This window comes from Triticum aestivum, chromosome 1D (genome assembly GCF_018294505.1).
Source record: "Triticum aestivum cultivar Chinese Spring chromosome 1D, IWGSC CS RefSeq v2.1, whole genome shotgun sequence".
NCBI lineage: Eukaryota > Viridiplantae > Streptophyta > Magnoliopsida > Poales > Poaceae > Triticum > Triticum aestivum.
Genome location: NC_057796.1, coordinates 158796479 through 158811102, shown reverse-complemented (window position 1 = coordinate 158811102; position 14624 = coordinate 158796479). Strand labels below are relative to the sequence as shown.

Sequence of the window (14624 nt, the reverse complement as noted above, 5' to 3'; positions counted from 1 at the left end):
GGCTGTAAGTTCAGGGGATTTGGGGCTGGGTCGCAACAAGACACCCGACGCTACTAACAATAGCGTCCACACCTGGACGTGGTTACAAGAACGGCCCGACCTAGACGCATTTAATCACAGCGTCCTTACTATTTTGACAATTTCCAGCGGCCCTTTACCACTTTCATAATTATAGAATTAGCACTTATTATTAATAAAAAATTAGAACAGAGTGCATGCCCAAATGCGTTTACTCTGCGCGCTAACATGTGTGCATGCAAGGAGCCTCTCGCGTCCTACGGTTGTTCCCTCTCGCTCGCTCGCCGGCCGGCGGCCTTACGAGGTGCCGCAAGCTGGGTCGCTTGCCGCCCGCGGCCTTTGGAGGTGCCGCAAGCTGGGTCTCTCCCCGGCCGGCAGCCTTTCGAGGTGCCGCAAGCTGGGTGGCTCGGCGTCGGCGGCCATGACGAGGACCTCACCTGACTCACTGCACCGGCCAAAAGTAGGTCTCCTGCCGGCAGGGGACCATGGTTTTAACTTGTGTAAAGCCGGACCTGTTCCAGCCCAAACCAAAACCAACTGGTCTATACAAGAAACCGAACTAAACCAAACCTCTTGTCAAACAGGACCCGTTTACACCCGAACCAAACAACCCACGATGGAAAACTGACCCAACACACTCGGTTTAAAGAAAACTATTCTCAGAAGATTTATCCACAGCCGAATCCCCTTCACACCTCCCGCTGTGGCGCCGCGAGATTTCCCGATTCGCCGCTAATCCGAACGGCCCGGAGCGGCGGATCAAATCCTGCGATATCAGATTCTCGTCGCAAATCTCTCTGCTGCCATGGCGGAGCTTTTGGCTTCTTGGGCCGCCGAGGAGCGGTGGATGTACCCGGCCTTCCTGGCCATGTACGCCGTCATCTACTGTGTCGGGCAACTGGTCTTGTTCCGGCGCTGGGAGTGGAGGCACCGGCTGGACGGCGCTAGCTGCCTCATCTCACTCGCGCACGGCTCCGCTGCCGCGCTGGCGGCGGTCGCAGCCATCGCCGCGCAGCCGGCGGGGAACCGGGGTTTCGCTGCTCCTAATTCCCGCATGCAGGACCACGTCCTCGACTACAGTGTCGCCTACTTCACCATGGACCTGCTCCACTATCTCGCCTTCCTCCCCGGGGACATCCTCTTCATCGCCCACCACCTCGCCACACTTTTTGTCTTCTTCACCTGTCGCTACGTCGTCCACCATGGCGCATACGCACTCCTCGTCCTGCTCTTTCTCGCCGAGGTAACCAGCCTCCTGCAGAATGTGTGGACACTCGCCGGGATCTGGCGAGCCGAGGTTCCCACTGCTGCAAGGGTGTACAACACTTTGTCGCCGCCGTTCTATGTGCTATACACCATAGTCAGGGGCGTCGCGGGACCGGTCTTCTTCCTCAAGATGAGCCTATTCTATCTGTCCGGCCAGGCCGTGGATCTCATCCCCTGGTGGGTGCGCATATCCTGGATCATTGTCGTCGGCGCTGCTATCACGGTGAGCAATTTTTGGATTTGGAATCTTTGGAAGACACTGTTTAAGGAACGGAAGCACAGCATTGGAAAAAAAGACACATAGTAGAATAATTATTAGTGGCTCAATTTGTTATTATTTGTGGTGACACCTGAAGAAGATGAAAATTCCTAAAACATGTTGATGAATTGATGATAGCTGATGATGACGGATATACTTTGAAATGTTGTATACACAATGTCTCTCCATTATTTAATTCAGTCATTCAGGCTTGAAATTTAGTCAGTAAGATAATGCAATTTAAGACTCAATCTAAGGATTTGTGTTGGTGTTTCATTTTCAGTATTTTGTCAAAATGTTAGAATTTTCTGTGCCTTTAGTCATACTAGTAATTGTGCACGTGTGTTCATATGTCTTGGAAATAGTTTGACCCACCAATCTTTGCCTCTAGTAGATTACTCATGTCTTGTCTACCCTATCTAACTCCCCCTCTCTATGTCTTGTCTACCCCATCTAACTCCCTCTTTTTATCCATGGAGTTCTTTTGACCACATGAAATTAGTGTAGATCTCCATTATTTTAGATAAACATGACCACCTTTCTGCCACCAGAAATTAATATGCTGAGGATGACATGGTTGGTTTAAAGAGCAATATTATATGTTAAGATGAGATAAAATGCAAGGATTGACCTTTTGCCATTGTGTTTGTTACATCTGTAAGCTGAAATAGCTAAACCAAATGTTTATGCCCAAACAAAATGTACAATAATGTCTTAATGTCTTATATATAAAAAATGAGTTCAAAAACAATGTACTACTTAGTATTAATAAAACATAGTAGTGTCAGAGTCCTAATAGTGGTGGACTGAAGTATTGATTTTTTTTTCCTGATATAAGAAGGTAAGCCTCAGTCTACCTTATATATTATATTCCAAACACAAAGTATGGTTCAAAACAGGATACAAAGCAAAATAAGAAAGACAGACAATAAAATAATAGAAAAAACTGAAAGTAAAGAAGGAGAAAGGATCCTTTTAGGAACGCTATACATGGTATGGGAAAAACATTCTGCAGAAGAAAAGAAGAAATCCTTCGGCGCTTGGTTATCATTTGAATTGCTCCATAGCTTGATTGTGTTTACAATTTGTTGCCGTGAGACAAAAACCCGTTTGTTGCAGACTTCCCAGAGCTGCACAGCCCATGCCGCGAAGATGATGTGCCAACGTCAGGCTTGGCAGTCTGCAGAAAAGAAAGAATATAAATAGATGAATCAGCCAAAGGCAGGAGAGCCAAAACTGTCTCAAGATCATGTACTGGTTTGCATTGGAGCAAGATCTGGTTAACTATCTCCCAACAGCCAGGCATGCAATAGTCACAGAAACATTCTTGAAGGTTCACCCCACTTTTTTATCACATTCTCATGCGTATCGAGTCTTCCTCTGAAATCCAGCCAAAGGAGCACATTGTTCTTCTTGCGGATCACAGAGCACCAAATGTATTTTAGCAGGGGACCAAAGGACGCCATGTGTGTATAGCAGCCTGAAGAAACAGTAAGTAGAAGAGTATTAGTTCCTGTTCCAAATGAATGGAAATGAAATTTGCGGCAATATGCCAATCAATGAACTACTCACAAAATCAAAATTGGGAGTTTGGTCAGACTGAATTACAGTAGCTGCAAGAAAGACTGCTAAATAAAAAGTCATCTTAAGATATTATGATAGGTTAGAACATATACGAACTCAAATTGCAGCTGAAGAAAGACTGCAGCAACATTATCATTCATGGTTTCAAGGAGGGCATGATCCTGGTGTTATGCTCCCCAAGTGCTCTGCAACATTGGTACAAAAAAGAATACATGGCAATTGGAAAGTAAACACGATTGGCAAAGAAGCAAAGGGAACCCAGGGAAGATACTGAATAATTAAAGAGTGACACTCACAAGTGCAAGGCACTGGATATTACAAGAAGGATAAATTGCATAATACTACCTCTATAACTAAAGATAAGACGTTGCACAAACGTCTTATATTTACAGAGGTAGTACTAAAATGAAGGTAGTTTTCTATACTCTGGCTATTTCCTAGAGAAGGAGGTAAGGCTTTGCACATAGGACAAAATTAGCATTGCTGCTGTAAATCGGTTCCACCCTGAGAACTTTTTTCTTTTTTGCGGGGGAATACATGTGGTGAATTAATCAAGAAAATGGACAAAATCTAAAGGTGATTTAAATATCGTGGAGCACAGCGTCGCTTTCATATTCCATTTTTTTCCTATGGAGTATGTGTAAGAATAAACTCTTATTCTTTGAAGGTGCTTTTTCATAGAAAGGACCAACCAGAATAAAAAATGCATTTTCTATTCATCGGCAGGTATAATTCTCTGCAATAGGAAATAAAACTGGACTGAACTGAATTAAAATGAACGTCCATAAAATGCACAAGAGTACAGTGGCTGTTCATCGCAAATCATCACAAAATGAGAATTGTTTGAGCATGTTGTTAAATTTTTACCCTTTTACCCAAATGATAAGTGCCACAAGTGTGGCACGAAGTAACACCGCCTTGACATTTTTACAAGAGTCAATTACACTGGTGGTGCTACAACTTGGCGTAAACGATCGCTTTGATGCTAGAAGTTGTGGTATACATCGAAGTGGTGCAAAAACTTGGCATTGACGTGTAAATACAGTCCTTATCTCGTTTGTATACAGAGTCGGTGTTGACCAGGCGTGTGGGGCTGGCTGTCGTCCACTGTAGCTGAGAAAAGGGACGTGTGGCCTGATTTTTTTCAAAAACACCCTCAAAATATTATTTTCTTTCTAAAAAGGGTGTGTCTAGACCTCTTCTAGATGTAACACCTCATGTAGTCATGTTATAAGTAAGTGAAACACTTTCCTACAGATGTCTGATGAGAGCTATTCTTCAGACCGGTCGGATGCCGTTGATTTGCATTTTGATCTCGCGGCTGAGAGATTCCCTGAAATCAAGCCGATGTTAATCATCTGATTTTCTGGCCCACGCCCTATAATCTCTCCTTAAATTAATCGCCCGAACTAACCCTCTCATCTCCCATCGCGTGCAAATCGCCAAACTCGCCATGTCCCTGGTCGCCTCTCCTCTCACCCCCAGCACGAGTTTCAGATCCACCCATCAGCGGCCTCCGTTCCACCTCGTCGGTGCGCCGTCTTGTGCAGCGGCTGCGCGGAGAGACTAACCCACTAACCTGCTCGCCGACGAGCTTGTAACCTCCCTCGTCGCCATGCTTAACTCCGCGAGGATCGGGCCTGGCTACACCTGCGGTTTTGGCCTCCCGATCCACCTCGCCTGAGCGCCGGATCGGATTGGAAACAAGGCCAACAGGGGCAGGTTCTCACGCCATGCAGGACTGTGGATTACCAGGCGATATTGCATCTCAGCAAGTAAGCACCACATGGCCAGGTAGGTGATGAGGGTGAAGCTGCTTGAACTGGATTGCACGTACATCTTGAATGAATGGAGAAAGCATAGTTTGTAGGACGTGGCTCGCGGGCGCACGGGCGCCCGATCGCAGCCCCGAGTGCTCTCCCAAAAAAGGAAGGAGCCACCCGCGCGCGACTAGACAGCCAGAAACGGAAATCAGCCACCCGCGCGCGAAAACAACCAACCCAAGCCCGCGCGAATCACGCGCGCGCCCCCCGATCACACCTGGTCCCCCCGCCCCCCGCTTCCTCGCACCCGTCGTCCCGGTCCCCACCCCCTCCCTGCACCCCCGCCCACGCTTCCCCTTGCGGACGCCTCACGCAACCCCCTTCTCTTTTTCCTTGAAGGACAAGCCCACGCACGGGTCCCCTTCTTCCTCCTTGCTCCTGCCTTTCCTCCTCTAAACAAGATCGGAGCAAGATCTGCCCCATCTATGGCGTCTTGAAGAACAAAGCCGACGCAGGAACACCTCCTTCCTCCTCCTTGCTTCAAAAATCAGATCTGGAGAGAAAAAATCGGACCTACCTGCCCCTAAGAAGGTAAGCACCACCTCCACCCGACTCCTCTCTCTTCCCTACTCAACCACCCCTGCTTGAACATCAACTAGTCCAGTTTTTAGTTCGTTCTTTTGATCTCGTGAAAAAAGCAACTATAGTGGGAACACCAGTACGCATCTTGAGCAACTATTATGATACAAAAAAGCAACACCAGTACAAAAATAGAGCAACTCTAGTGGAAAAAGAAAATGCAGGACCATTGCGTTTGTGCAGGTGCATTGCAACACGAAACCTGCTTGGCTTTCTTTCCTATCCTATTATAAGGTGCTTGGGGTTCATGAGCAACCCTGATCAGGAAAAAAGTAACCTGACAACTTGAACAATTAACTGAAGCAACTATGTTCATTTTTGAAGCAACTCTGGTAAAAAAAAGAGCTATGCAACCGTAGCTGTTCAGAAATTCTAGAGTTGCCTCTACCAGATGTGAGAACATGTCAACTCTAGTACTAAAACACATGCAACTTCCCTGTGCATTAAAGCATGAACTATCAAGAACGTAAAAAACTCAAGTTATAGACAGAGGTAGAAAGTATTAACTTGCATGTGTTAACGCACAGCTTTTGCTATGTCAGTATGGTTCTCGCTAAAAAGAAGACACAAACGACAAACGCACAAAACAAAAGGCCGCGTCATAAAAAACAGATTCAAACAATCCCACACTAAGATACTTTGCTACATTCCATATGGTCCCACTGAAAAAATAAAAAAGACATAAACTACACCAAATGATAGGCCTCCTGCTCCTGGTAAGCTCTCCGTCAGATATGCACATTGGTTGTTTCTTTCCAATCATCAAAAGTTGTAATCTGCTGCTGAAAAAAAGGCACAAATGAATCAGCGCATGTCGTGTAAAAAACAAAACTTTGCTACTGTATATGTGTGTCATACTGGTAGAACATAACACATATAAGAAAACAAAGAAGAAACATGAAACTTTTGAGGAAAAAGAAGATATGAATTACCTCTGTTTAACTTTATAGTTGCCCAAACAAGTGTTTATAGTTGCTCCTTTATATTCTACAACTACTTTGTTCATAAAAGGTCATGCATGCTCTTTGCTGCTGTATATGTGTGTCATACTGGTAGAAACATAACACATATAAGAAAACAAAAGAAGAAACAGGAAACTTTTGAGGAAAAAGAAGATATGAATTGCCTCTATTTAACTTTATAGTTGCCCAAACAAGTGTTTATAGTTGCTCCTTTATATTCTACAACTAGTTTGTTCATAAAAGGTCATGCATGCTTTTGTGGTGGGCTAACACACAATTTGTTGCAGGTTGATTGTTCATGATGATTGATCTGAATGAACCACCGCTTGACGTAGAGTCCATCAACATTTCAGTCGAGTTGGGTGCACCCTTCTTGCATGCAGGGGTGAACAGGGACATCAACAACTGGAGGAGGAGGTTGGTGAGTCTCCTGACCCCAATGTTGGATCTAACACTACTCATGTCCCGGATAAACGTGTTGCCGCTCCCCCACCTATGGTTGCTCCTGCTAATGCTTTAGTTCATGAGGCACGTGAGTTGGAAGATGAAGAAGCTGGATCACAGCCACAACAACCTTATGTTGGCATGCGCTTCGACACATTAGAGGATGCGAGGGAACACTACAATCGCTATGCTTTGATGGAGGGCTTTTCAATCAAGTCAAATACGTCTTACAGGTCGGCCTACACAGATGTGGTGGAAAAACAGCAATTCTGCTGTAACAAGTTCCGCAAACCAGTAGAGAGGGTTGGGATCCCGGATGTTCCCTCATCGAGCAAAAACACTACATATCCAAGCTCACCTGAACAAGATGTTGAAGATGATGTCGAGGAACACACTTTCAAGAAGAAGAGGAAACGGGAAACTGTGAAGCAAACAAAATGCCGTGCTAAGATGGTGGTGAAGCTTAAAGATGACAGATGGGAGGTTATCACTTTTATTGCAGATCATAACCATCCACTAATTGAGAAGCCATCGCTTTCGAAATACCTCCGTTCTCACCAAGGAATCCCGCCGGAACAGAAAGAACTACTGACTCACCTAAATGACTGCAACTTGACAGCAGGTACAAAACTCACATTGCGTTAAGTCTTTTTACCACAGAACTGTTACTTATTCCTGCATCAAAGTACCTTGACCTGAGCCAACTACGTTCATTTTTTATGCAACTATGTTCATTTTTTGTGCAACTCTGGTAATTAAAAAAATCATGACCCAAAACAGAAACACCTTGGTGTTGCCTATTCCTACCTCAACTACTTGGGTTTGTTTCATATCCTAGTATAAGCTGCTTAGGATTCATGGGCAGCCCTGATCAGGGGGAAAAACTGGCAACTTGAAAAGTAAACTGAGGCAACTATGTTCATTTTCCGTGCAACTCTGAAAATGAAATAAAAGACATCACCCAGCAAAAAACAAAACTTGGTTGGATACAGGCTTGGTTCTTGTTCTGCTTATGCATAAATGTTACTTTATGTTATCTATAAAAAACATGTTGCTCGCTGCATTGTGGTTAGTTAGTCCTGAAAAAAACAAGTTTCTGTTTTTTTATGGCAGGAAAAATGATGATGTTAATGTCATCATACTACGGTTCAGAGTTGATTGTTCCGTACACAGCTAAAGCCATCCATAACCACTGTTCGAAGCTCAACGCCCCAACTAAAGACATTGGCATTGAAGAAACACTAAACTAATTTTGCAAGGTGATGGAAAATGACCCAGGATTATTCTTTAAATGCAAGACAGATGCGGAAGGCGGGACAGAAAACTTGTTTTGGGTGGATGGTGCGGCACGGAAAGCATACACGGAGGCTTATCATGATTGCGTGTCATTTGATGCAACTTACCTCACGAACATGTACAATATGCTGTTTGCCCCCTTCATTGGAATCAACAGACATGGGCAGTCAATAATGCTTGGGTGTGGATTTGTCCGGCAGGAACTAGCCTCAAGTTATGACTGGTTATTTGATGCTTTCCTAGAAGCAATGGATGGTTTGGCTCCGGACAACATCATCACGGACCAAGATGTTGCTATGGCACAATCTATCAAGAGGAAGTTCCCGGCAATGATTCACCGTTGCTGCGGTTGGCATATAATGAAGAAAGCACAAGAGAAGCTTGGCCCCGTGTTGGCTAGGAACCCGGATTTGGTAAAAGACTTCAATGAATGCATTGACTTCAGTTTCACCTCGGCTGAGTTTGAAAGGAAACGGGCTGCACTTCAATGGAAATATGAAGGTCTTATGCATGGTCACTTTGAGAAACTCTATGAAGATCGGGCTACATGGGTGCCGTGTTACTTCAAATTCAGGTTCTTCCCTTTCCTTCAGTCAACGCAATGCAGCGAAGGGTTCAATGCTGTGTTGAAGCGCTATGTGAACCCACACAAGTCAATTCTCAACTTCGTCAAGCAATATGAGAAAATTCAGGTACACATACTCGTGAGGGAGGACGGGAACGACTACCGGACAAAACATCTAGAGGCACAAAGATGGTCGCGTTTCCCCATTGAGAGGCATGCCTACAAAGCATACACTAGGGACATCTATGTGAAGTTTAGAACTGAGTTTCAGATGATTGGCCAGTACGATGTGTGTCCCGCTAGAATCAACTTCTATTACCTTGAGCCCAATACAGAAGAAGTCCTAGGGTATGGCTCGAGGAAGTACCTAGTCACAGTGAGACCAGAGCCAGCTATCTACGATTGCGAATGTTGCAAGTGGCATAGGGACGGCATGCTTTGTTGCCATGTCTTGAAAATCTTCACACACCTTGGCGTTAATGAGATACCTGAACACTACATCAAGCGCCGCTGGATGCAACATGCAGTACCAAGTGCACCACCGCCACCTAACAAGGGCCCTCCGCATGACTTGCCCGCTGAGTTAGAGAACCAAGTTCGGCAAGTGACTCTGACAATGGATTTTGCAAAGCTAGCCAAGAAGGCAATGACTAGTGATGAGGCAGCCGCTGTAGTCAGGAGGCACATGAAAGCAGCAGATACCGAGGTTACTAAGCTGAATAAATTGAGGAAGAAGAGGCTAAAGGCAGCCCGGGAAGCGGCTCGTGCTAGGGAAGCATCAAACCCTAATGCCCCAAGTACTTCAAACCAACCTCCTGCCCCCCTTGCTCCTATGGATCCACCTCATTCAGTCACGAAAGGGCGCAGCCGCAGCAAGCGCTTCAAATCAGCCCTGGAACTACACCCTAAGAAAAAGAACAAGTGCAGCATTTGTGAATCAATCGATCACACTGCTGCGACGTGCCTAGGGAAGTTGATGTGATCGTTACCACATGAAGGGAATGACCTCCTGGGCTTGCAAAACTAGCGGAAAGTAAGGAAAAAAAGAGCAAACAGTGTCCTGGTAGATGAAGCAATTGAGGTCTGGTTTCTGAGCAAATGTAGAAGGGAAATCAAGCAACTGCCAGCTTCAAGAAAAAAGCAAACGATGAAATCATTTGCATGGACTTGTTTTAATTTATGTGTTTTCCTAGCTTTAAATTCACAAATTGGAGACTGTGTGGAGGTAGATGCTTGACATTTGTGCTTATATTCCTTACTCGTAAAACATGCAAAAACCTATGGGCGCTTGTGATTTATGCAAACATGTTATAGGTGGTTTGGGGCAAACTTTTGTGAGTTTTGTAATGGAACACATTAGTATTCACGTTTGATATTCTCTAATGGAACACATTGATCAGAAAAAAAAATGTACCTATATATTTGTTCACTTGTTGGCCGGTTTGAGGATCTCCTGCCATGGAATCTTGTTCAGGTCACACTTCAGCATCGAGATGGTCATCTTCTTCCTGATGTTTGGTATGTCGCTTTGTCCGTAGTTCGGGAGCCACGTCCCGTTCCACAATAACGCGTTCATCAATGCGAATATGCTACAGTCACCGCTGCAAAAAAACCAAAATGTCAAGAAAGCACTTGCAAAAAAAAAGCAAAACACTACGTCTTATAACAACGATATGTATGTATGTGGGTTGGTCCTTACGATACAGTCTGCTTTGGTGCATCGATATCCACAAGCGGGAACTGGTCCATTGTCTTTGCTTGTTTTGGATAGTACTTGTCCCACAACACACGAACTGCAGCTACAATAGCCCTTGCAACATCATCCAGCCTCTTGCTTTTCTTTAACATCCTCCATGAGTCAAACACTTCGAACCTTTTGTCCCTCAGATTGATGTTGAGTACCCAGTAGTGGTGTGCACCATTGGCATTCTCTGGGTCTAAATTTTCAAGCACATGAATCATAACCTTCAAGAAAGAAAACCATGTTAGCATACCAAAAAAAACCATCAACTACTGATATGTTTTTGGGCAACTCTATATGTTTGTATGGGCAACATTTCATATGATTTTTAGGCAACTCTATAGAATTTTATTCAACTTCTGGCATAACTCTCAAAACACTAAAAAAATGTGTATGAAGCTTCTGCAAAATGGCTTATCAGGCAACTCAGTGGCTTTTTATGAGCAACTCATCATGTGATTTCAAGCAACTCCTATGATTTCCTGACATCAGCTTCTAGAAAAAAAAATCTAAGAAAAAACAGAATAGAGCCTTTTATCATGTTTGACAACTAGTAAAACACATGGACCATACCATGTCTTGCTCATCCAAACGGTTTGATTTTTTGAACCTATCATGCAGCTCCCTCACATCTAGATCGAGCCTCTGAAGCCAAGTCTGTGGGGAAATGTAGAATCAGATAATAAAGCAACAACTTCAGTGCCAAAAAACAAAAAAAGGAAGAAACTATGGGTTTTTATTTCTCTTACCGAAAACCTAACAGGCATGATTATTTTCTTGGACCCCACCTGTCTGTTGTACATGATTGCTTCAATCCCTAACTCAAAGGCATGTGTCTTCATCCATCCTGCCTTCCTCATTGATTGAGCAAGCTCCTTGATTGTGCAGAAGTAACCACGATAGTTTATGATTTGCGGCCTGTAGAACAAACAGAAAGGCTCTGTTAAGAAAAATAACAATAGGAGAGATCATTGCATGCAAAAAAAGAAAAAAACAGGAAAAAAGTGGCTACTGGAACAAACACACACGTGTTGTATCATCACCCTGCGTCGTCCTTCTCGTCCCTCCTCCTCCTCCAAGCAACAGAATCAGTGCATACACTCTGTTTGTCTCTGCATTGCATGTGAAATCCTTCCTCATCTCTACATTCACATATGGTGACCTCTGTGATGGTGGAGCTTTCTGTATCCTCCTCTCGCGCTTCTCAGGAACAAGTTCTTCCGAGCTGCTGGCTGCACCTTTGCCAGATGATTCCCCCTCAGCGGTAGTTTTTGCAACTTCGGTTGGCGTGCTGAAACCGGCAGGTGACATGTGCCCCGCACTCTGACCTACAGCATTTTTCACTGCCCCCTCGACAACTTCATCGAAGTCCATATTGCCCCAGTCAATTCCCCACTCAATGTCACCGGTGGCAGCTGCGTTTGCAACCCCCTTATCCTCTGCTGCCTTGCCCTCCTCGCCTATTATTCCTGCTGGCTCATCTATCCCAAGATCGAAAGGTGGAGCTGGACAGTAATCGTCCCACACAGCGCTCCCAGACTTTGATCTTTGCAGCAATCGTGCTTCTTCACCTGAATCGCATGCTCCTTTGTTTGCTGGTAGATTGATGGCAGCTGATGTCCGTATTACAGGTATGGTGCCAGCAGAATTACTCCTCACGAGCGGTGGCGTCGAACCTGGGCTCACACACTTCTCAAGGAGCTTGTTGATGTCCCTAACATCATCCAGTGAGATTTCTTTCCCCTTTGCAGAACATGCTTGCTTGTTGGGGAGTACCGGAGGCTTGTCTGTTGAGTCCTGGGCGGTTGCTTGCTCCTGCTCAGGGATTGCTTCCTCAAGCATAGTAGTTGCCACCATACTTTGCGTGGGAGGGGCTGCTGATTCCTGGGCAGTTGCTGCCTGCATGCTCACTCTGGTTGCCTGAGTTTTTTGCTGAGTTGCTTCAAAAGTAGCACCGGTTGCTCTGTTTTCAGTCTTTGCTGATTCAGTAGTTGCTCTGTTTTCACTCTTTGCTGATTCAGCACTTGCCCTGTTTTCAGTCTTTGCTGATTCAGCAGTTGCTTGTTTTTTCTGTTCAGTTGCTTGCAGAATATGATCAGTTGCTTTGTTTTGCTTATTTGCTGCTCTTTTCTGGTAAACCTTGCTTTTTGCTGGTGATGTTGCTTTCTGACTTTCCACTTCATCTGTCGGCCTCTGAACTGTCGGAGCTTGCTGGCTGGTTGTCGTAGTTGCAGCACTTTGAATAGCCGCATCCTCTCTTCCTTTTGGAGACATAACACAGGCCTTAACTAACTTATGGCTCACTTTCTTGACCTTCCTTGTGGCAGCCGCTCCAACTCCTCCGGCAAGCTTTCTTTCCTTCTCTTTTTGGCCAAAACTTGGTAGTTCCAACTCATCTACCATCGTCTCAGGGGCAGAAATCCATCACGGAGAATTTTTCCTCAGTTGGCATCGCAGGCATCGGGAAAAGAGGGATATCATGGGTCTCAGGAATGACCTGTTTCTGTCTGTACTGGGTATCTCCAATCCTCACCACATCTGCAGCTGAAATGACAGGCCCACTCTGAACCTCAAAAGGCTCCTTCCGCATGTCCATCTTAACGAAGCTGCTCTAAAAAAAACTGCCGGCACTTTAGATGCTTCCTTGTGTGCTCTCGACGGACATCGTTTCCTCTGCCTCACTTCTTTCCTTGCCAGTGCGCTTGAGTCTCTCCATGATGGTACTTAGCGGCACCTCGTCGTCGCAACTGCCCCCACGCCACCCCGGATTTCGTGCACCTCCCTCATCATCACCACCACCCTTGCTGGGCTGGTCGGTGCTAGCGTTGCCGCCATTCCCGCCATCATCCTTATCTTCGCCCCCCTTCTTCCCACCCCGCCATCTTGCTCCGCATCATCATCTTCATCCTCTCTGTCTTCCTCCTCTTCTTCCTCTTCTTCACTCTTTTCATCATCATGTTTCTCCTCCGATTCCCCCTCTTTCTTATCTGGTTCATTCTCTTCATCATTGCCCCCTTCCACATTTCTCTCCTTCTCTTCGTCCCGTTCCTCTTCATCCTCCTCCTCCCTGTCCTGCTCTTCATCTTCAACATCATCCTCATCGTCGTCTTCCTCATCTCCACCATCTTCTTCACCAGCAATGGGCGGCTGTGAGTTGTCAGTGTTCATGTGCTGTGAATCATCATCGTCATGTTCTGTGGCTGCTGGCGGGCTGCTGTATGACGGAGCATGATCATCATACTCATCGTCATCGTCGTCATCGTCATTGTTGTCCCCGTCATTATCCGAACTCTCCTCTTCAGGACTGTCCTCATCTTTCCCTTCCTCCTCTTCTTCTTATTCTGAAGATTCAAATTCTTGCTCGTCGGATTCCTCCTCCTCGTCATCGGACTCCAAAAGTGTCTCCTTGCACTGACTGCTACTGCCCCTTGTATTCTTTTGCTCAGCAACCTTCTGTTGTTTCGGACTTGTCACTGCCTTTTTCTGCCGTGATGATTGACGTATGCTTGCGACCCTAGAAACACTTGTGCCTGCTGGTTCAACCTCCTCCTCTTCCAACTTGCCCACCCCTTGAACAAACCTCCCAATTTGGACTGATATTTCAGAGCACATATCATGGACCAGCATTGACAACCTCCTTTGTTTATGCAAAAATACAAAAATACAAAACTCGAAAAGATGAGCAGTCTATACAACAACAACGATAAACGAAAAAAAAGCACTCCGTTTCTTATGAAAAAGGGCAAAAAACCATGGTGACAAAAGAAAATACATTGCTGTTGTAGTTTTGAGGAAGCCTCGCAGCAACAAACTTCTGGATGTGATCCATGCTCCCAAAAACACTATCTTCTGCGCATCTCGAGAACTCAGCTTTGAGCTGTTTGTTGTAAAAAAATGTACATGATAAACTCAGTTAGCAAAAAAGATCAAACAAAAGTTTGAAAAAAAGAGGAAATGAATGAGCAACTGCCTCCCTAACTTAGGGCAAATACAAGCACTATTGATGGCAACTGCGGTTATGGACATCACAAAAAATCTACAGCACCTACAACAACCCCCCGATAAAAATTGAACAACTACAGAAACT

At 45.2% G+C, this 14624-nt stretch overlaps 2 protein-coding genes across 4 annotated transcripts; both read left to right on the top strand.

Annotated features, from left to right (window-relative positions):
* The first annotated feature begins 583 nt into the window (after positions 1-583).
* On the top strand, positions 584-3107 carry LOC123180828 (TLC domain-containing protein At5g14285). 2 transcript variants are annotated; one of them, XM_044592968.1, is made up of 2 exons: positions 584-1507; positions 2663-3107. In XM_044592968.1, the coding sequence occupies exons 1-2, from the start codon at positions 824-826 to the stop codon at positions 2747-2749; spliced, it is 771 nt and encodes a 256-aa protein (XP_044448903.1). In that variant the 5' UTR covers positions 584-823; the 3' UTR covers positions 2750-3107. The 2 variants fall into 2 exon arrangements, with proteins under 2 accessions (XP_044448903.1, XP_044448904.1); XM_044592969.1 differs by lacking the exon at positions 2663-3107 and having other exon boundaries at positions 586-1825.
* A 3709-nt stretch (positions 3108-6816) lies between these two features.
* On the top strand, positions 6817-10116 carry LOC123166968 (protein FAR1-RELATED SEQUENCE 5). 2 transcript variants are annotated; one of them, XM_044584817.1, is made up of 2 exons: positions 6817-7557; positions 8049-10116. In XM_044584817.1, the coding sequence occupies exon 2, from the start codon at positions 8198-8200 to the stop codon at positions 9776-9778; it is 1581 nt and encodes a 526-aa protein (XP_044440752.1). In that variant the 5' UTR covers positions 6817-7557; positions 8049-8197; the 3' UTR covers positions 9779-10116. Both variants share the same exon structure in this region, with proteins under 2 accessions (XP_044440752.1, XP_044440760.1).
* Positions 10117-14624: the final 4508 nt, after the last annotated feature.

Excerpts from the sequence above, each read along its gene's own strand:
- LOC123180828 (XM_044592968.1), top strand. The coding sequence starts at position 824 with ATGGCGGAGCTTTTGGCTTCTTGGGCCGCCGAGGAGCGGTGGATGTAC. Across the intron at positions 1,508-2,662 it reads TCGTCGGCGCTGCTATCACG|ACTTCCCAGAGCTGCACAGC; the intron begins GTGAGCAATTTT and ends CGTTTGTTGCAG.
- LOC123166968 (XM_044584817.1), top strand. The coding sequence starts at position 8,198 with ATGGAAAATGACCCAGGATTATTCTTTAAATGCAAGACAGATGCGGAA.